The following is a 22,657-nucleotide window of genomic DNA, read 5'->3' as shown; positions in this document are numbered from 1 at the left end:
AATCTATAAGAAGCCCCATATCTTTAGCATGATTTTCTCTTGCTTTTCGGGAAGAAATGGCAGCATAAATAAATTTTGCCGGCACTGGCAAGCGGGCAGAATGATAGAGGCTGATAAAGGTAGTGAAACACACTGCAGTGGTAGTGAACTGGCAGAAAATGAAGGTTATAGGCACGACGTTACGCAAGATGGAGCAGCTGGCATTTTACTCTACCGTACGGGAAAAAAGGAAACTTTGTTACGCGTTGCAGTATGCAGGAAAGTATGCTGGTAGCTTCCTAGTGAGGAAGTTGCGATCAGTGAATGAGAAGCGCAGTACTTGAGGATACGAAATTAGACGATGGAAAAAATGGGTAATTTTGCAGACATGAATTGCAATCTGCTGGCGTAAGATAGGGGTAATTAGAGATTGGAGGGAATAATTATGATTCTGCATACAGCAGCAATGTAGACTAGTAATGTTGGCAATAATTCGAAGCGCGCTATTTGCAAAAAGGAATACTTCCATAAACTCCTCTGCTTGACATTACCGTTCCAATTTCATCAATTTTTCAGTCTTTGAGAGAGGCCTTACAAAATGGTCATGCACGTAACAACAGGCAATAAGGACGCGTATTAACAATTTAAGGAACTTACAAGGAAAGCTAAACATTATAGAAGTGTTGATTTTCCATTAATGCGACGAGCTAACATCGCGAAAATGAAGGTTTCAGTAATAATAGTAGCATCCACTCGGCTCTAAGCAATTATGCAACCGGCTTTGATATCGCCGCTCGGCGCATAGGCCGAGGCGCACATTTCCTGCACGATGTAATCTATTCGTCGCACGCACTATCACATGGTTCTCAGCTATTAAGAACCACAGGTAGGTTTGGATAATGGGGCATGCGGTTCTGGGTGACACCGACTTAATATTTACCGTCTGAGCTCTTTAACATCCGTCTCTAGCTAAGTACATAACTTCGTACACATCGCCCTCATCAAAACGCGGCAGCCGCGGTTCGTAATTAAACCAGTGCCCTCATAATCAGCGACGCAGCGTCATAGCAGGAAGAACAACACTACATGCGTGATGCTTACGTGGTCTTTATAGTGGTATAGATCATGTTTTTTTTCTAAACACAGGGACTTTGACAACACGCCAGGTATTACTTCAGCACAATTTTATGCAGACGAAATTACGAAAGCTAGTGTCAAGCTGTTTGTTAACTATATTCTTATTAGCGCGTACTTTCAATTGAGCTGTTTATTCATGGTGCTGTCTCTACCTTATAAGTACCTGGAGAAGATATGGGCTGATATTGAAGAGAATCGATAACTGGGCTAGTTGGTTGAAATGAATGGTTTGACTGATCTAGGCTCACGTAGACGAAGACGAAAAAGTGGAAGACAACAGGACAAGCGCTGACACTGAAAGTCCCCAAACACTCGCACATGCGTCTATCTGTGAGAACCTCACAAACATTGCGGGACTGAGCAAGATTACACATAGTGTATGTCCTCCCTAGTTAACTGTGTGTATTATTTTTATCGCTATCATGTACTCATCCGGTTTGCGAATTAGGTTTTCTTTACTGCTATTTTAAACAAACGTAATTTAACATAACTCTTGATAACCAAGTTTATTTCCCACCTACTACTCAATCGCACAACACAGCATGGTCCAACATAGTTGAACCATCCGCATAAACCTACAGAGGTAGTAGGCACGCGTTATTAGGACTCGACAATGCTCTCACCTGCTATACTCCACCTTCGTAATATACGCGTACATGCTGATCTCTAGTGCTTTCGGAAGACCCGTGGTGCCTGATGTGTAAACTTGGAGCATGATGTGGTTTTTAGTGTCTTCAATTCGCGGCGCTTGAAACTCGCTGCAATCGTTCCGCTCGAAGTCTCGAACGCACACGAAGTCGGGTGTAGGGTCTATGGAAAACAGCATCTACAAAATATATTGCATAAACCAGATAAATTGTTTGGGCATGTGCACACGGAAAGATTGTAACGGAAGCCCTTTAAAAATGACTCATCGCCATAGGTCAACTTTATATATTTAAATATAGGAAAATTACACCCCTCTATATTAACACTAGAAAGCTCAGTAGACTATCACAAGGAACAAGTAACACAAAATAAGTGTCAGAGACGGATGCATTTCGTCGCTTGATTGGGTAGAAATCTGTACTCCGTGTTTTAGTTGTTCGAGTCATGTATATTATTGTAGTAGGACCGCACGTTATTCATTCAGTATTAAGAAGTGAAGTGCAAATATTCAATATTTCAAAACTGGGCAGAATCTCGAGTGAACTGTCTAGTTTGCTACACTGGGAAAATATCACAATAAGGTACACACATAAAATTATCGGATGACAAATGTCTGCAAGTACTGTTCTGGAATACTCGGTTAAACATGATTCCAAGTTTAATATTCTACGTTAGAGAAGTGTAATCTTGATTCACCATATCAATATTTTAGCACCGAGAGCAACGAAATATTTCTGGAAATACATATATTAGCTATAGCGCATTTGGATGACGTCGGAATTCCATGTTGGGACAATTAAATTTCCGCATACAGACATCTTGTCAGAAAGACAGTAAACAGACACACAACGTTTGGACACAGACACACAGACTTTTTTTGTATGAAAAATTCTGTTTCGTTAACTGAGATGGAGCATATAAGTCATAGAACTGCGATAAAATTACACAGTTGTCAAACCTGTATGGCCGTCGTATTTTCTTACGATTGAAATATTAGGCGTATATTATTGAGCATAGCATATCCTCCTAGTTGAATTCCACGAGGGGGTAAGTGGCGCGCTTTAGCAATAGAAACTTGAGATCATCAGGTCCGGAATTGCTCAAATCAATAGCGAGAACAGAGTGACGTATTAAAACATGTTATGCAAGATACGCACCTGAGTTGTGTACTAGTGAGGGAGAGAGCTGAATATTAGTCCTGACTTCAATTCATATAGAGTGATACAAAGCACTGCCTCTATTTTACTTATTGGAGCATTCACGAATATAATGTTACAATATTTAGTTTTCGCCTTCCAAGTCCGTATATTATTCTGAATTGGATAGGTTGTATTTTAAAAGGAGGCACGTGTAGCTGCAAAAACCTGGCTGTAATTCAAGATATGACTCCTAGTATCTTCGATGTATGTTTTACGTAGGCGTTCTACGTCGCTTTCTCTTACTGACATGAAAAAAGGCCCCAAGCCTTGCCGAATTCTCTTATAAGCAAATTAAATGACTTGTTGAATTACTCTCTCGCACTACGCAATGTGGGCGCTTTATTTCAAACGTAATATAAAAATTCAAGGACTAACATGCTTACAATGAAGTGGTAAACAGCATCTTAGAAGGGAATGCAGATATATAATAAAGAAACTTGGTTGCTGCAGCAAGAAGGTTGGCATGCGACATATCTTCTTTAGGCACTGGTCATGCTTGCTTCTCGAAATGTCCTACCGCTGAAAGCGCACGTTCATTTTCAGTGATTTAAAGCCTCTATATGTTTCGTTCAATGTTATTATGTTTAGAAATTTGCAATGGTATACTTAGGCTCGTAACGTTTGCTTCGTGTACGCGCGTTGTGGGTTCTTAGTCTATTAAAAATATCGCGGAAGTTATTACCTTGAATTGGAACTTTCTTTGTATATTGGTAATTTTCTCACAATTCCCCTTGTCCGTTAAGATGAAGCTAATCTCACTGTCTTCTAACTGGTAAAGCACATCACCTGCAAAAAACAAAACGCCAGGCCTGCGCTGAAACCGCAGCACAGTCACAGCGAAAGCTGGAAGAGCGGCGTTTCTAGAGCCCATTTAATCCTCTCTTGAGGCTACTAACACAAGTACACTTGCATGGTACCCACTACGCCATAAATCACAAGTTTTGTGAAGTTGGGAAGCGCCTACTAAGCCACTATTCGTCATTCTGCGGAGAAGCGATTAATGGGTTGGAAGCTTTAAACGGCCCACCAGGTATGTAATTTGCATTGGGCGACGCCCGGTCGCTATTTCCCTCTCCCGCCATGCTGTATAACATACGTTGACTTGGGAGAGAGATGGGGGGGGGGGTCGAAGAACTTTATTGGGACCCCGAGGAAATGGATCATGCGCTTATGGGCTTCCTTGGCAACTAGTACAAGTGCACTTGCGAGGAACCCACTACGCTATCATAATTGTAGTTTTTGAGAAGTAGGGAAGCATGCACTATCCCATTTTTCGTAATTCTACGGAGAGCCGTGGTACCTGCTAAACGCATGTAAGGCATTATGCGCACTTTTTTGATGCTGTGCCAGATGACGATAAAGAATTATGGCGGAGCCCTTTCTAATGCGTTGGAAACATTCAAAAACTTTTTTGTTGTGCAATTCGCATTGTGTGACGCCTGGTTAGAGAATTCGCGTTGTGCAATGCTTGGTGCTTATTTTACCAATATACCACGCTGTATTCCATATGTATATGTGGTTCCTTGCCGAGATGAAGCCTGTATAGGATCATTTTGCAAAGCAGTTTCAAGCATCGGCATGACTCAGAGGTTGAATACTGGGCTCCCACGCGGAGGGCCCATGTTCGAACCTCATTCCATCTGGAATTTTTTTAATACGAAAGTGTTTTATTCCGGGGTCCACCAAGATTTCCGTGATGTATTTCAGTCACGGAAATGACGTCGAAAATTTTACACGATCGGATGGCAAAGAAAGAAAGTTCCATCAACGGGCATCGAACCCACTACCGCTCGGTCCACAACAACACATGCCGGGCACGCTATCCACTGCGCCATGGTCACAGATTCCAGCGGCTTTACAAACGCGCCTTTTATACCTACCACTCCCCCGGTCGGCGGGGTGGTGTTGATCTCTGGGAGCGGTAAAGTAATTCGCCATTACTGTGGCCTCCGCGATTAGCACCTGCAACGCGTTACACGTCCGTCCGATTCAGCGCGTTTTCAATAGAAGTTCAATTTTGTCAATGCCTTAACACACCACGAGGTGGTGATTTTAGCCCAAGCGTCGTGAAAGCGTCGGCCTCGCTCATAGCATCACGCTATGAGCGAGGCTATAATAAGGTTCTGCTAATAAGGCTCTGCGACGCGCGCCTGCCTCACCTGGCTGCAACACCGCGTTCCGCGCTCACGCGCTCGTCCCGAGAAAAATCGCGGCCGGGCTACCGGCGCGGCGCGACGCGCTTTGTCTTTCCCACTAGTCCGGCCGTGGTGGTCAATCACATTTTAACATGCCGCGGGATGGCGAGCAAGTTCTGCGTCCAATATGCGGCGCTCTTCTGGCTATCACATCTCGTTCTCTGATTACGCTTTCACCGTTACCTACTACAGCTACCACAAGGGTTTGTTAATCATCTGACATGAAGGTTAGTCGTCGGGATGGACGATTCATCAATCATCAAAGTGGTTGCATCCACGTTAAACTGTACTATAGCTGCCAGACACCAATTTACATTGTATAAACTCTCTTATATCAATGTCTAGTAAACATTCAGTTATTTCTGTAAGGTCACGCTTCACTTTCGTGTTATTCCGGTTCCTATGATGGAGGAATCAACCATCTTTTTCGTATTTCGTTTGTTTTTCCTATTTCGAACGATAGTGGTTGCGGACATCGGCGGCGGCGGCGGACAACTACGGCGCCAAAAACGCCCGCTGAAATGATCTCATAACAGCTTTCGCTGTGAAACAGCTGTGGTGTCGCACCTCATGTCAGGAATGATAGTGCCTTAGTTTACAGACGCAATATGCCGTGCAGCCAATATTTTCCTATTTGTTTAGGTCATCGGAAAATTATATTTCCGGAAGTACGCCTCGTATTGTGGACAACGGATGAGAGCAATTCCAGCAAAATGATTTATCGGCTATTGCCCTCAGTTTTCCGTTACAAATGCGAACATTTGACAGTGCGTCTTTTTTTATCGTAGTGCAAAAATATCCAAGTGCTCTTCACCAAAGGAACACAAGTATCACAAGCAAAGGAGTAATTGTTGTCATGTATGGAGGATAAAACTACCATTGTGTCCCCCCGTGAGTCACCGAGGGAGTAAAGTATTGGCCGGAACTGCGCCCTGTATGGGCCCATTCATGGGAGCTAATGTTACACACACACACACACACACACACACACACACACACACACATATATATATATATATATATATATATATATATATATATATATATATATATATATATATATATATATACTATTTGCACACGTACATGCAAATGGCAGTGCTCTAGAAAGAAAGCTAAAACCTGCCTTGCAAGCTATCTACTGCTAGGTTGCGGAACTTTCCGGTGCCCTTGTGAAAAATAATTATGCCAGCGTCGAACTGGTACTGTCAAGCGTGAATAAAAAAGGTAAGTGTCGAAAAACGCACTCTGAATGCCTCGTATTTTCTACAACCATCGTGCGGGGTCTCGAAGAGCAACACGCGAATGACGAAGAAGGTAGCAACAACGGGAATGTCGACGGCGCCAAAGGACGCCTCGGGTTAACGAAAAACAATCAACTAAATAAGAAATTAATTTTGTAGTGTCTTCTTATTTTGCACCTGGGTCGGCTTATATTCCATCTAAAACATGGTCTTCTGAGCATTTCAGTTTTGTTCAGCAGTGAAGCTGAATTTAAGGGGTTACGCTAGCCTGTTTTATGTAGCCCTGCTTTCCCAAATTGTGCGTTGCAGTGGAGCACTCTTATAACAACGATGGCGGTGTAGTCGTTGATGCGTCACGGTATCCCTGCACAGTGGTTTAAACGTTCATGAACGCGTTCACAACCTGGCCTTTGATACTATATTGCCCTCACGGCTTCACCTCCTCGCCGTGTTCGCTAAACGGCTTCGATGGTGACCGAGCATCCCAAATGGTATGTCTCACAAATTCTGTATGTTTTATGTGTGGGCAAGCGCGTCACAAAAGTAGCGCCGAGCAGTAATCTAAAAATTCCGCAGTGGTATTCGAGCCGTTCTCGCTGCAGTGTAGAAGATAATGACGCAAAGAAGATGGAAGCTGAAGTCTTAGTAATAACTAGGAACTCCAAGTCTTGCTTTCGCCGATTTTGGCTGCATGACGGTATCACTCTTGACGCTCAACATTGTAATGAAAGCACATTATACCTGGTGGTGGAGCAATGAGTTTCCGATGATCTGCCGGACCAATCTTTAACTTCTCTATAAAAGGCCATCACATTACCGGAATGAGCGACCAGCCTCCTACAGAAAATATCTTCTCTGAAGAATTGACGTCACCTTTGTTACCGTGTACTGTCAGTAGGGCCGGGCCATCGTTAACGGTACAGATAGCTCAGACGCAGAGGATAGCATGCCATGACCAAAACAATCGAGCGCGCATGAGCACCAAATGCGGAAACTTAAATAAACAGATAAGCACCCTGTACGATCACTTCCAAACGAGCCATTCGTTTAGGGCGTTTCCGGCTTTCAGCGCTGCGTATTTTGTACTCTGCTTAGCCACATATTCGTCTGTGCATTTGTGTGTGTATTTGTTTCAGCATATGGAGCCTTCGTCACATTTTCTGAATAATATTTGCCAGTCGAAATCCCACGCTGCAGGATGTCCTAATATTCCGTTACATTTTTCACGCTAGTGAATAACATGCTGAATACTTTGAATGCTCTCAGGCCGACCTTGCTGGTAGGAATTGACACTGGCGCAGCCAATGCGGAAACTGCTTTTACGTAGAACCTGCAACTATATACTTCGCGTTCATGCAATAAACTCGCGTTCGCGCAGTAAGATAAACGCATGTGTCTTGAGCATTTCGACCTTGCGCTGTTTCTGTCCTGTTTACAGCAACAATAATGATAATAAAAATAAGTTTACAGTAGAGACGTTTGCCGTGGGTCGTAGATCGAAAAGAGTCATCATCGTGAACCGGCACGCTCTCTCTTTGTCCTTTTCTTCCTGTTCTGCTGCACTCCTAGGACAGGTGCGCCGATTTGTCCAGGGAGAAACGTAGTAACTATTATGGGCAAGATACTGAGTACAGAGAGAAAGAGAAATAAGGAGAGAGACCGAAAGAAAAAGAACAAGTGAAATTCTCGGCGAAAAAAATTTCTCGGCGAGCCGAGCTTCGAACCCGCGTACCCGCGACCTTAAGGAAGCGTCGTAATCATTGGACTGCCAAAGAACGTAAGAAGAGCGTACCCTAACCTTGCACTGTATAGTAAGCAAGGCGGTGGAAACGAAAGTGATGATGAGGAGCACGGATATGAGGGACAGTAGAAGGAATGGAGGTGAAGAGCGCCATCTCGCTGGCAATGCAGAGAAAATGCTAACATGCCTCCGAGCTCTGCGTACCGCCAGCGATATATGGTGTATAGACCCTTTCGCTGTTTACAAACACAGCTGCTGGACGCCTTCCGGTTTTGTGCGCCGGCGTCGCCTAGTAGCATTGGCGGGGAACGAAAGCCTTAGCAAGTAGCCCACACATTTTCAACACTTTTCTCCCTGTGTGTGCCGAAATATTTTAAATAAATATGCTTATAAGCTGCACACGCAGCATTACAAGAGTTAGGGCTTCACTTTATGCGCCTTCCTTTTACCTGAAAGCGGAAAAACAGCATTTCCTTATTCTTGCGCTACACACAAAAAAAAATCCGCTTTCTGCATCGGCGTTAGAGAGCGCTATCTGAGGTGACCGGAAGTTTCTTGGGTGCAACACGTGCTGCTTCTATCACAATGCTGAAACCGACCGAAAAGGCGAATATAAGTAGCTCGCTGTTAGAATGCTTAAGGGCATACACACCGTGGCCGAGCCGTCTAACACAGCGCGCTGCGGAGCGAGGGTTTGAAGGTTCGAATCCACTGTTCGGAAAATATTTTTCTGAATAATTTTTTGTGGCTTTTATATATATGTGCACGCATGTACATACATACGACATGACGGCAACGGTGACGCAAAGGCGACGCCGACGCCAAAAAGCAGCCGAGGCTTATCATATTATTGCTGTTGCAATAAAAAATGGCACAGCAACATTTAGGTGGTCCGATTGACATGTTTATTATAAATTAAATGAAGAAGCACGTGGGACAATCCTACGCCGTCTACAATCCTTACAAAATATTATCAGTGCAATAATGGTTTCTGGTTTGAGTAAAATTGTTAAAATGCCATGTTGACCATTGCATGCTTACCTACATGATCGTGCGCACGTTGTGTTTGCCAAGTGTTTGGATTGACTTCGGCGTGATATTAAAGTATTTTCGGGCACAATTATTTAAAAAAAGGTAGAAGTACATCTCATTTCAGTATTTTGGCTAGTGGCCTTGAAACACCTGAATTCGCAAGATGAAACATATAGTGCCCGCCTATACCGCACATGACTGAGGTACATTGCAGCTTGAACGGCTAATTCGAATGTTTAGAAAATTTCGACAAAACGATCAAAACTAGCGTACAGTTAGAATCCGCGCGATCCGCTGATGGCTTCTTTAGTATTCTGTAGTTTTTCCTTAAGCAGCAACTGAGTAGAGCACTAGGGACATCGTCTTGGGCTAACTGTATATCCAGCACACATTCAGGCAGGTGCTAAAATGAGCAAACCAATAATATTTTTGTAATGGCCTCTTATAGATTTGCGCATTTTACGCACCAATGTGGACTGCAAGAAAATAAATACGAAGTAGGCGGAGACGCAGAGTCGCAGTTGGCAGATTTAATGTGACTTACGTTCTGGTAGAGTTGTTTTGACCAAGACCACAGTGGCGCCGAGGCAACACAGGGAGTACGCGGCGATCAGTGATTCCGCAGAATTCGCAGCACTAACGCATACTCTACTCCCGGAGGATACACCATACCGCTGGAATCCAATGGCGTATCGCTCAATGAGAGATAAAACATCTGCGAAGGTCAGCAATTCCCCATTCCGTTCCTGCGTATTGATGCAAAAAAATGTCGATGACAAAAATATCTTCTGCCACCATTTACAGGGCTTTTGGGAACATGCACAAATTGCTAAATGTCAGACACATGAATGTAGGACGGCGTGCTACAAGCAAAGAAATCCCTGCGCCACAGAAGAGCATTTTCCACAAAATTGTGTTGTCACGCAATCGAGATCAACAGCAGCATAGAATTGGCATGCCAGCAGGCCTGGTGCATTTGAAAACTGCGCTTTATTGCGATAGCGATTACATGGACACTCTCGATGGATTTTTGTCGTCGTCGACGGCGTCTTCATTTTTCGTATCAAGTCCAACATAATAACATCACTGCGCGCATCACATGTTCTACCAACGAGTAAACGCTAGCGCGCGCTGCCGACGAACGCGGCTGCAGCAGAGGTGAAAAGTGCCGGCCATCCTCGTCACACGGAGGGTGCATGTGAGAACATCATCCCGCGTGCGAGTCCTGCCGTCGATTGCGCCTCAAGGAGGGAGGAAACAGCCCGCCCCTCATTCGTAAGGAGCATGAAGGGACTCCAGGGGAAGGGTGTGGGGGGGGGGGGGATCTGGTGTCCTTGAAGGGCGCGGTCGCCGTTGGAGCGCGCTATCTCGACAGACATCAGGAGATGGCTCGTAAACTAGGTGCGCTCTCAGCGCTTACTTTGCGTTTAGGGAGCTGACAGCACGAAAAGTGTTTCTCACCCAGGAGCGGCCGTATTCCTTGGAACCCGCGTTCTTTTATTTACGCGAGGTCCGATCCAACAGAGATAGTTGCTAGCCTTCCTTCGTATAACATTACAAATTGTATCAATCGAATTTCTTTCACTCATGATAGCATTGAACATCGACGAAGTGGTTGTGGGAAGATACCCAAGAGATATTATTGCACAAAGTGGCATAGAGAGCCCTTAAAACAGCTGTTTTTGCCTTCTGTTTAGTATTTATTCTCTAGTCACAAACGTGCATGACGATTCTGGCACTTTGCGGCTGCAAGATTTTGTGATATGTAGGGAGTATTACTCAATGTGGTGAGATGGATATTGGAAATAGTAGAAAGCTCGAAAGCACGCATTGGGTGACCAGAGCTATAATAGGGCTAATAAGAAGTGGTCGCCATTTGGAACGTATTTCAAGGGGAGCAGGGTTTTTGACATTGACAACCTATTATACGAGGGAGTCGTTGATCGTGATATGCAAACGCTTTTGTACAATAAGATAATACAGAAAAAAGCGACCTAATTCATAGACAAACGCATCGCGAAAAATGACCAGCAAGGGGCAGATGACTCCACATCTCTGTTATTTTTTCCTGTATTTACACTGTATCTAGCTGTGAATAAGTAGAGTGCATGACCAGAAATTTTTAGTGCATCTAAGTTTTTGAAGTTGGTATTCAGCGCCATAGATTAACCCTTTGCGGTCCGTTGTCGGGCAGCGCCCGACAACGCAACACGGCCGTAGCGGTCCGCTGTCGGGCCCCGCCCGACAAGGGTGTTCGTGGTTTAAATTTTGCTGTTTTCTCACCGCGAGTCGCGCGCATTTTTTGTATACATGAAGGGCCATCTCTTGAGGAATAAGTGAGCTTTGTTTGTTGAGGTTTTCCTTTTTTGACACTAGGGTGCAGCACTATGATCAGCACGGGGCCTAGAGCGTACCCACTCGCGCGCGCGGTTCGCTGAGAAGCATGGCCACGTTTTCACCGCGTGCGTTTTACGGCGGTGCTTTTAGCGAAAGCGAGGATGACTTTAGTGAGGAAGAGAATTACGTGCCTCCACCAGACAGTGATGACAGTGATTCGACAGAAGTGAGTGATGACGACGACGACGGCGGCGGTGGAAACCTGCAGTAATAACCCTGGCCTGCACACAGGGGAATGCTTTGGGCGGTATCATACGTTGCCCAAATATCACTAAAAGAGTTGCCTGCAGAATGCAGGAGCAAAAATAAATATCCTGTGCGTTTCTCTTCCACAGCTTGTGTTTTTATTCGCGGCGCCAGAAACTGGCGAAATAGTTTCGGACCGCTAGAGCCGGAAAGTGGGTAAAGGTTTTGGACCGCAAAGGGTTAAGACATGTTCACTTCTGTGCGCGTGAGACATGTTCCCATCTTGCACTCATGGTGCAAGGCCGGGCTAACAGCGGAGCTTATGGCCGACCTACATTATTAAGAATGCCTAATTAGCATGGTCCTAAATATGAAGTTCCTTGTTGGCAAGGTCTTAATAAGGCGTCTTAATTAGCGAAATTCTAATTAGGCAATGATTCCAATAGCACTGTAGGGGACGCGAGATGACATATAAGGTAGAAGCTGTTGATGATGATAATGATAGTTTTCTGGCGACCCCAACCGGCGGAACGAAAAGCTGTAACAGCTCCGTCGTTCAAAGAACGATTGAAGCCACTACGTACCAGCGCTGGTTTATCACCATGTTCCAGGAAGCGCTTCTGGATGTGCTGATACAATGTCTCATCTTGGATCAACTCTACAGGTGGGTATGGCGATGATACCACCCCATCCTTGATGGGCGCCTCCATCATCTCAGCACTCGGCAGTTCTCTCGGGGATTCCGCTGCTGTTAGGATTTTCTCTTCTGAAAAATGCAATAATTCATATCCCGGTTATCTAAATTTCCTCACGTCAAGAAACCATGTTCAGTTCTTGGGTCCATGAATTCATAGTAGGTATATACCCTTAATGTGTCGGCACGTTTATTTATTATTTATTAGCAACCTGAAGACCCGAAGGCAATGCAGAGGGGAGTGCTACATGTGAAAACTCTTCAAAAATTTAGGAATACATCTAAGATATTTGCGGATTTAAAAGAATTCAGCTCAAATCAGCGTAAGTAAACGAATCGCTCGAGTGGGCATTATCGAAATTTATGTGTTGTTGACAACTCATTGTTTAAACATATTTCTATATTAGGACAAATGTTGGATTCTTTCTTTACGCTTTAGCAGGACCTGCTGTGCAACAATCATATTTCAGGCTTCTGTGGTAGGGCGGTAATTTAACAATGAGAAATTATGAGTTCTTTGTTCATTTTTTTTCAGCACGTACAGTCACCTAATGGTTTACATTTAGTTCACAACGTCCTGTCCCACTTGACAAGGACATTGCCTCAAGAGGAACGATGATGGAATATTATTCGGCAACCAATATTTGCTTCTCAGACAAACGTTAAGACCTTCAGTTCGCCTGACGGTGCAATACGTGTGAGAAATCTTGTGCACAATTTTCAGCATAACATTGATGATCTGAAGATACACCAAGCGGTAAAATTTTGAAGAACATTTTATGAATGAGAGGACAAGCATGTGCTCAGCCGATCTTAGTGGTAAACGTACCAAAGTTATTATTAAAACATCAAAATGAATTGCAGTATTTATATGGTGATAGCTTCAAAAGGAACGAAAAAAATGGCACTATGAGGCTATCTTGAATGGGGGAGGCAATACGCATATGCTCAGGATTCCTCGATTATTCTAGGAATGACAATTTCGAGATATTAAACGTAATTCTGAAATTCCAGGACAGCCTTTCATACTTTAAAATCGATGCTCAGCAAACTAATCACCGTTAAGGCAGAGCACGCTGACCACGGAGACAAAGAGAGGACAGCACTACACAAGCGCACAAATGAATAACTTCGACGATGCACCGTTTAGGCGCTGAATAACGAGCCAACAGGTGACCTCAATACGGGCGCAATGTGCAGTTCCACAAAGCTCGGCAGCGTTGGTAGTGAAAATTTATCGCAAAACAGCTTTTTAGCATAGAACGAGCGTGTTTCTACATGTAAAAAAAAACATGGCTGATCCTTCCGTCTAGGAATCGGTATAATATGAAAGTGAAAGCTGTCTTCACAAAAGTAGTGCTTATTGTGTAGTGATATATAAGAGCTTGTACAAGGTCTATTCGTGTTTATTCGCATGGTGCGCCACCGATGGCGGCGCTGCGAACGGCGCTCCGGTGACGCAAAGGCGGGGATTCGGCTTTTGTCGTCTGCTAGGCTCTGGCTAGAACAGTAGGATTTTCTTCATGATTCGCTCGTGTCACGCGGCGAAAATACGCGTTGTATTTTCTTCTACTGATAGTTCTTTAGATGGCTGCTAGCATTACAGGAGGTTAGAAACGCTAACATTTAACGTATATTCTATATACACAGAGCCATCGCGGTCAGGCACATGCCACCGAGTTCGTAGCGTCACTCACTGGACGGGTGGCGTTGAAATAGCTTACGTGAAAGCGCGAACGTCCCGCCAAGCGAGTTAATATAGTCTACGCTGCCTTGGAAACAAAGCGCGATCAATTTTAGGGGCTTATTCGCAAAAGTTAGCGTTATGTAAACTGATTTGAACGAAAGTTCACACACCACTCCTACTTGTTGTCATGTATACAAGACGTTCGCTGACAAAATAAAATTCATAACATCCCCGACCAGCGGGTTATTGTGGACAACTAGCTTCGATAGCGGAAGTTGGGTGCACATTAAAACTAGTTACGCGTACTATAAGCTCCGAATGAAACGCCAGCAGTGGTACGCGTGATACAGCTCGCACCCTGATTATTAGAGATGGATACCCTCGTGTGGTTTGCCGCTCGTGAACCAGCATATTTGAATGACGATCTACGACGCACATAAATGACGGTCTCTCGGAGGCGTATTGAGGGCACACGCACATGATGTGGCGAATAGTCTCAGACTTGTGACACACACTGTAGTTAGGGAGCCAGATTCATTCTTGCGATTGCGCAGTGCTGCCTAATCGAGTGTGCGTGCCTGCTAATGGTGATGAGAGGACGGCGCGCATTATACAGTTCCTAACGCTTAGGCATGACGCTCCGCTCTTCGTGTTTCATTTGTCACAGCTTGGTAAACAGTAGGAAAAATTGGCGAATATGTCCAGGACGAGGAGAAAAAGTGCTCTTTCCCATCATTCTTATGGCCCCTCTGGCTGGTTATTCCTATTCTTTACCGCGTTGTATTATGATTCAATATTTCAATGTGAAAGCTTTGGATTCCTTATCAAACACGAATATTCACCATCGGTGTCCGTAGTCGGCAGCGTCAACACGAGTGATGCATGCAAAAAATCGTAACACGACGACGTCACCTTATGATGTCCTTATGACATCACAGACCGCCAATATTTGTGACATCATGACGCCACGTTACATGATGACGTCATCAAAGACATTGTCGGTTTGCATTGCCTCCGCGATTGGTGGGTCGATCGTGCAGGCAGTGCAAAACCAGGCCATTTGCAAAAAGCTTGCAATGCCTACGATCCTGGACGCAGTGCAAAACCAAGTTACGTCCAAAAAGCATTGGGACGGGGGCGGGGAGGGAACAATACATCGACTCAACAAAAAGAAGGAGGCAGATTTCGCCTTCGAGTCACCTTAGGCACATGCATTAGTGCAGTGACCGCAACACGCCCTATGAGGAGTCGACCGTTGAGAGCGATTTACACTATTTTGTTGCAAATACATCTTACTACGACTTTCGATGCGAAAGCTTTTTATTCATCTACGTTAGTTTGATTACACTGATTCTGTTCAGCATACTTTCAAACGACCAGGAACGAGTCAGCAAACGTTGGTTTATTAACGTAGGCATTAGAATATCCTGCAAAAAAATTCCACACAACCTACGAAATATTTGATATCACCGTCGTGCATCCCGTTTTGACATGCGCTTTCAAGTTGTTATTTCTTGTTTAAGCTTCAAGTACTTACGGCGCGCTTACATGGCAGCTGCTGAAAACTTGGAGCACCGTTTGACGTGGATGGACCCATGTTGACGCCTAGTGGCATGTCTCTATCGCAACGACTACTTCCTAAGTCGCAACGCAACGGGTAAGTGTTGACTGTGACGTATTACTTCTTTTCATCTGTCACAGAAGGCGGCACCACGCCGCTGCGCCCCGCCTACCTAACAGAGAGCAGCGTGCGAGTGAAAATGTGTGAAAGATATAAGGCGCATTCGTAAACTATCCAACATCTGCCAAGGTATATTAGTCGTTTGAGCGTGGGGTCCTTACTGTCGCGGCCGCAAGGTCGTGGGTTCGATTCCCAGCGGCGAATATTTTTCTTGTTTTTTTTTCTTTGGCACCCGTTGGCGCCTATTTTATGAACGTCATATCCGTAACAGATGTACTTGGTGGAGCCCGGCAGAAAACACTTTCGTGTCAAAAAGCATGTAAGGTGAACGGAATCCTTCCACAATAAAAATATCTGGGGTGTAACGTCCCGAACTCTTAGTGGAAAGCTCCGGAATTATCGACCACCTGGGGTTCCTTAACGTGCACCTGTATCTTAACGTACTCCTGAATCTTAATTTAACGTGCACCTAACGTGCACCGGGCCTCAAACATTTTCGCCACCATCGAAAATGCAGTCGCCACGGCCAAGATTCGACCCCGCGACCTTCGGGTCAGCATTCGAGCGCCATAACCACTAGACCACCGTGGCGGGGCCGGAATCCTAAGAGGAAGCACGTGCAAACTGCGGTTGCCCGCTATAGGAAAACTAGTAAAATATGTTTTAGGATGTGCTGTTCGGGCAATGTATGACGGAACATTTACGCAATTTTTTTGCAGCATGTAGCAGTGGGGGGTGAAAATTCTTCGGAACACAGGAGTACATCGTCGGACCGTAAATCTCGTCAACACTGTTGCCATGATAACTTCTGTTAGTAAGTCATGCGACGCTCAGTTGGTAGGTGAAAGCCGCAGAAGATGAAAAGAACGTACATGCGTCTACATCGTACACATGTTTCGTGCATGCGCAGTTTTTTTTTTAACGCGAGAGTTTTTATACCAAGACTACAATTACATAATTTCCGCCACGGAAGTGACGTCGGTAAAATGTACTCGAATGGGTGACCACGAAAAACCCGACGAAAAATGTTCGTTCAGTCAGATAACCTGGGAATCCAACCCACAACCCCTATGTCCGCGACAAGTGCCGGGCGCTCTACCCACTGCACCGTCGACGCAGATGCACGGGGCTTTACAAGCGCGCCTTATACCTCTGACACCTCCCTCTCGCAGTGATCTACGTTGGCGGGGCGGTGCCACTGTCTAGAACCGGTGAAGTGAGTACTGCATCATGACACTAACGAGCGCCGACAGGGAGAGCTTCGGTAGTTTCATAGCTATGGAGACTTTCAATACGTTATTGTATGAATATAAGAAAAGCGCTCGCTTTAGTGCTCGCAGGAAACAGTGTGGCAACGCTAAGTGAATGTGGCAGTTTGTCAGCAACGTCCGATCAGAAAAAAAATCACAGCATATTCACGGAGTGAATGATGATGAGTGGGCGAAGCTGCGGAGGTTCATCGGTAAACCGTGAATTTTCCGTGAATTCTTCCCAGTACATCATCACGGACATGAGATTGGGCGCGTTTATACTAAAGGTTCGATGAGTTATGACGACTTGCAGCTCACTTTAATTTTACATGTACGCTGTGAATTTTCATTGTTTAGAAAACCATTGCTTTAGAAAACATCTGGCGTCTTTTCGTTTTGCTTTAGAAAGATCTGGCGTTCTTTCGTTTTGCTTTTACAAAACATCTGGTGTCTTTCGTTGGTTTATTTCATCAATCAACGGCGTTTTGAACAAATTTTTTATTGTTTAATCACGCACAGGAGAAATCTCACCAGGCACTACCTTGGAGGTAAACAATGGCTGCTAATGAGAATGAGAGGCAGAAGAAGTCGACTTTTAGCTAACACTTACACTTCCAGTTCTACTAACGTTTCCTACTGGAACATGCCAATGGCTGCTAATGAGGAATGAGAGACAGAAGAATTCGGCTTTTAGTTAACGCGCACGCTGCGAATTTTTTATTGTTCAACAACGCACAGGAAAAATCTCCCACCGGCACCACCTTGGAGGTCAAAGCGTAAGACTGGTTACGCACTACGACTACTACGACTACGACTACGAGGGACGAACGGGTGCCGCCTTAAGGAGCTTCGCCCCTAAAACAGCTATCACGGCTGTTTAGGTTTTCTTAAGAGTACATGACTGAACTCTAACGAAACCACTATGTTACGTGGTGATTATATATACGCCTATCTTGTTTATATGCCCATCATCAGCGCTGATCACTCCTTTTTTCCCCTTTTCCTTGTTTCTTTTGCAGAGTAGAAGGCTAGAGCGCACTTGCTCAGGCCGACTTATTTGCCCTCTAATAAATCGTCTCTCTCTGCATACGGTCGTTGCCACTCCATAGTTGGTGCAATGCGCCGTACGCCATGGTTCGGCTTGGTGATGACTTAGTACGTGCTGTGCGTTTTTCGATGTGTTCGCGTGAGTTATTGTCGACAGAGTAGCGCAGCTTCCACGTGCACCAACGGTGTTTCTACGCAGGCTACTGCTTCGAGAGTGACAGCACTGGCTAATAAAGCTACTGCAGTAAGCGGCACACAATGACAATGATGAAGGCGGGCGAATGTCGCGCACTGAGTAATTTGGTGCACGAGAGAGCCGCCAGTTTTTGGCGAAACGCCTTCCTGCGTTCACAGCTCAAGCTACGAGCTCTGCCTCTCGCGTTAATGAAGCGCTGTGTGGTATATGCAAGATCATACACTATTGCTGAGAAGCGCACGCGCTGGTGTTTGTCTTTTCAGATGACGACAGTTTGAATAAGTGCGTATCGAGTACCAGTGTTCATTACATGTTTGTTGGTGTCATATTTGCATAGAATTCACCATATACGGTGTCCGGGTGTGTGTTAACTATTTCACTTCGCACAAGGGATAAGTGAAGACTTTTTGACGGCAATCGTCGGGATGGAGATGGGCCACAAGGCGTCCACGTGGGTGCGTTCACTTTCAACGCTGCTTTAGCTGCCAAACGCCAATATACATTGTGTCAGCTCTCACACATCAATGTACAATAGTCAACTACTCCTGTGAAGACACGGTTCACTTTCGTGTAACACCGGGTCCTATGGCGGAGGGATCAGTCATGCTGTAAGGTTCGGAGAAACCAGTGAGCCGGGGGGAGGTCGTTGGTGCCTGTATGCCCGCAACGTCGCCCGCGCACAGAGAGAAGGCGCGGGGGATGCAGACGGCTCCCACCTGGGCAAGAACAATGCCACCAAGGGAACACAGCCGGTGGCGGCAACTCTCCCTAGTATGCTATCACAGGACTCCGAATGTCACCCCTCCCCTTCGGTAGAGCCCTTTCCCCGCAGGTGCAGCTGCATGGACGCTGCTACATGCAGCTGCATGGACGCAGCTACAGGAAAGGCGCACCAAGGTCGCCGAGACCACGTGACTGTTAGTGGGGAAAGCAGGTGCGCAAGGGGGGACGAAAAAGCTTGACCGTGAGAAGAAGGCCATTCTGGTCTGAGCGGTATTGCTGCTATGCAATGCTCGCGGCTCCCGGCTAGAAGTAGCCGGCTAGAAGTTGTAAATACCATGTAAATATGTTCTTGTAACCACTTCTGTACATAAAACTACTTTCTCCAAGATCTCCGAGCCTCTGCTTGCAAGTCGCCACAACGACCGTCTCTGACGGGGCACCCCGAGCATAAAAACTTCAAAAGCCTGGTCGTCAGCCTCTGGTGGAATCGCGATCCTCGGATCGCGGGTAAAAAACCCAACTTTACTCCTGCCTTTTTTAATGTCTTTTGCCCGGTCCCACTTCCATTACTCCTTTAGCCCTTGAATCAACATAGCCCTGGCTAGCTGTACAGACGTCCGAGCAGGGCATTGTGCGCACAGGAATTACCATATTTTTGCGAGAGATGCCTGAATTACAGGCTGTTATGCCAGGGCTCCCAACCCAAACTTCCTTGCTTCGACGAGGCATTCAAGCTGGTAAAACGTCTGACGCAACCAGCGTCAACACCCGCCCGCTGGTGCAACGAGGCGGGAGTGTTAGGCAATCCCCGGCAACTCTGGCGATGCGTCTGACGCAACCAGCTTCAACACCAGCTGATGCAATGAGACGGGAGTCTTACGCAATCCCCGGCAACTCCGGCGCTGCGTCTGACGCAATCGACGGAAATCTCTCCCGCAACGTGCGGCAAGCCCTCTCCCCCGCGGATCCGGTTCCTGCCAGCGACCCACGGCGGTTCCTGATTGGAGGCTTCGAACTACTGACTGATGCAAGGGGTCGGCCAGGGCTATAAAAGAACCAAGCTGCACGGAGAGAGAGAGACAGCGAGCGAAGAAATGCCGGGTCGTCGTCGCACCGCTGTGCCAGCCCAATAAGCTGTCGGCCCCAGCGCCGAATATGTAACGCCTCTGTATAAATATATATATAAATTTGCCTTAACTCACCATCGCCTTGATCGCTCCATCTATCAGCTCTGTGCAGAAGCAGTCGCGAGCTGAGACACCTGTTACCCAAGAGTGGATGGCAGCTGCGGGATCGGCCGGCGTCAGCTACCTCGATGTGGTGAGTGCCCTTCAGTTCACCAGACTTCTCTAGCACAGGTTATCGTAGTTTAGAGAAGGTTGTGTGAGGCATCGGAGTGAGCTTTGATTGTTTCGAGCCAAGTCGGAGCGCTTTGAAACCAAAGTTCATGCGGAGGGTGTAAACACGGTAGGTTGAAAATTGCTTGCGTGTCTTTCTAGTAGACTTATAGGGGATAGGCAAGTAGATTCTAAAGAGGGCAAATAGAAAGAGGCTAGTGTGAACGATGGAGAACCTTAATGTGAAGGAACTCATCGACATTTGTGAAGAACTCGACCATACTCTGGGCCATGCAAAGCGAAAGCAAGGGATCCTTGAGATCATGCAGAAGGAGGGAGTAACGGCTGAGGAAGTCGATGAGGCCTGGGCAGATATCAAAGAACGTCGCGAGGAGGTCGAAAGACGAGAACGAGAACTTCGTGAGCGGGAAGAGGCGGAAAGGCGAGAAGCCGCGAGCGCGAGGAAGCCGAAAGAAAAGAGCGCCTCGAGATGAAAAGAATAGAATTGGCGCTCCGTCAGTGTTGGCAAGCTCCTAGCGTAGCTTCTGCGACGGTTCAGGCTAGTGGACATAGAATTCGGGACCAACTGCCACCGTTCGTAGTGGGCGACGACATGGCGAAGTATCTCGTGAAGCTCGAACACGTCTGCGATAGAAGTGGCATCGAGCGGTCTCTTTGGGCACATAACCTGTTAGCTCTGCTCCCCGGGGAAGTATCCGACGTGATAACGTGCTTGTCGAGGGAGACGTTTGAGAGCAATGACGAGGTTAAGGAGGCTCTTTTGAGAAGATATAAATTGTCATCCGAGGCTTTCCGGCAAAGGTTCCGGTATGCAAAAAGGGGCAATGAGTCACACGTTGACTTCGCGTTTCGTCTTAAAGCCAATTTATTTGAATGGCTCAAGGGCGACGATGTCTATGACGATCGCGATAAAGTGGTAGAGTGCATAGCATTGGAGCAATTCTACCGCTGTGTCAAAGATGATGTCAGGCTTTGGCTGCAGGATAAGCTTGGAGAAGTACAGCTAAACAAGGCAGCAGAGTTAGCTGAAGAGTACTGCATTCGTAGAAACTTGCACAGTAGGGCCGTGCGTGTTGAAAACGCTGAGAGAAAAGAGGGCTTTTCAAAAAAACCTGACGATCGGAAACCTGCTCCGCACCGTAATTTCAGAAAAGACCCGTCTTTTACGAAGGAGACTGTGAGGGAAGGGCAAACGGAAGCGCAGAAGTCGAGTGAGCTTCCCAAAGAGCGCACTGATACTACACGGGCGTTTGAGTCACCCAAGCCGCTAATCTGTTACAATTGCAAAAAACAAGGGCACATCGCGGTAAATTGTAAACAAAAGGTTGCTTTCGCAACGATCCGTGAATCAGAAAATAACATGCGGTTGTTAGAACCGCATATTCAGGAGATTAGCGTCAATGGGAAAACGTGTCGAGCACTTCGAGACTCAGCGGCAACTATGGACGTTGTCCATCGTTCATTAGTGTCTCCGAACGGCTTCACAGGAGAATGCGCATAGATCAGGCAAGTCGCCGAGGAGCAGAGCACTTGCTTACCGATCGCTACGGTGATCATTGAAGGCTCTTTTTGGGTAAGCTTCACACCGAAGCGGCTGTGTCTGCTGCTCTCGCAGATTGTTTTCCTTATCTTTTTTCGAACAACTCGGATCAGCTTCTCAGAGAGCAGGGTAAATCGTTCTTTCCCAGCGTTGCGTACATGGCCCTCACGCGATCGCAAGCGCGGAAGCTTTCACAGGAACTTGATCTCGTTCCATGTAGTACACCACCACCGCTAAAAGCGGCCGAGCTGCGTGACCTTGGCAGCGAGTCGAGCGAGCCTCGGACAGAAAACTGTCGGGGTGGGTTACTCGAGCCGCCTGCAGCTGAAGCGGTTAGCGTCGTTTCCGTCGGCGGAGAAACCGAAGTGGCGCCGTTGGGCGAGGCGGGCAATACGCTCAAGCCTGTAGCTGAAAGTTGGTGTGAGCTGTCGAGTGTTCATCGAGCGACGCTCTTTCGAGAGCAGCGTGTAGACATCTCGATAAAAGCGCTAGTGGGAATCGTAAAATTGGGAGTCATAGTACCGGGTGAGGGTGACTACACATCTCCTCTAATATTGGTTCAAGTGCCGGGAAAAGATCCTAGGCCATGCATCGATTATCGGCGCCTTAACGCCATAACTCGAGACCAGACCTATCCGAAACCAAATCTAGAGGAAAGGGTGGAAACAGTGTCAAAGTCAAACTAAATTTCCACGCTAGACCTCGTGCGAGGTTATTGGCAGG

General features: G+C 46.2%; 1 protein-coding gene across 1 annotated transcript in view; it reads right to left on the bottom strand.

The window, feature by feature from the left end:
- Positions 1 to 12,471, bottom strand: part of LOC119403422 (luciferin 4-monooxygenase) — a 34,601-nt gene extending 22,130 nt beyond the window's left edge. Inside the window, exons 1-3 of the mRNA XM_049418321.1 lie at positions 12,343 to 12,471; positions 9,720 to 9,921; positions 1,740 to 1,926 (exon numbers count right to left, since the gene is read on the bottom strand). Coding sequence (XP_049274278.1) covers positions 1,740 to 1,926; positions 9,720 to 9,921; positions 12,343 to 12,471 — 518 coding nt within the window. The remainder of the gene's footprint in view (positions 1 to 1,739; positions 1,927 to 9,719; positions 9,922 to 12,342) is intronic.
- Between the last annotated feature and the right edge of the window lie 10,186 nt (positions 12,472 to 22,657).

Source organism: Rhipicephalus sanguineus, chromosome 8 (assembly GCF_013339695.2).
Source record: "Rhipicephalus sanguineus isolate Rsan-2018 chromosome 8, BIME_Rsan_1.4, whole genome shotgun sequence".
NCBI classification, from domain to species: Eukaryota; Metazoa; Arthropoda; class Arachnida; order Ixodida; family Ixodidae; genus Rhipicephalus; species Rhipicephalus sanguineus.
The sequence above is the reverse complement of the archived record's forward strand: the minus strand, read 5'-3'. Positions and strand labels throughout refer to the sequence as shown.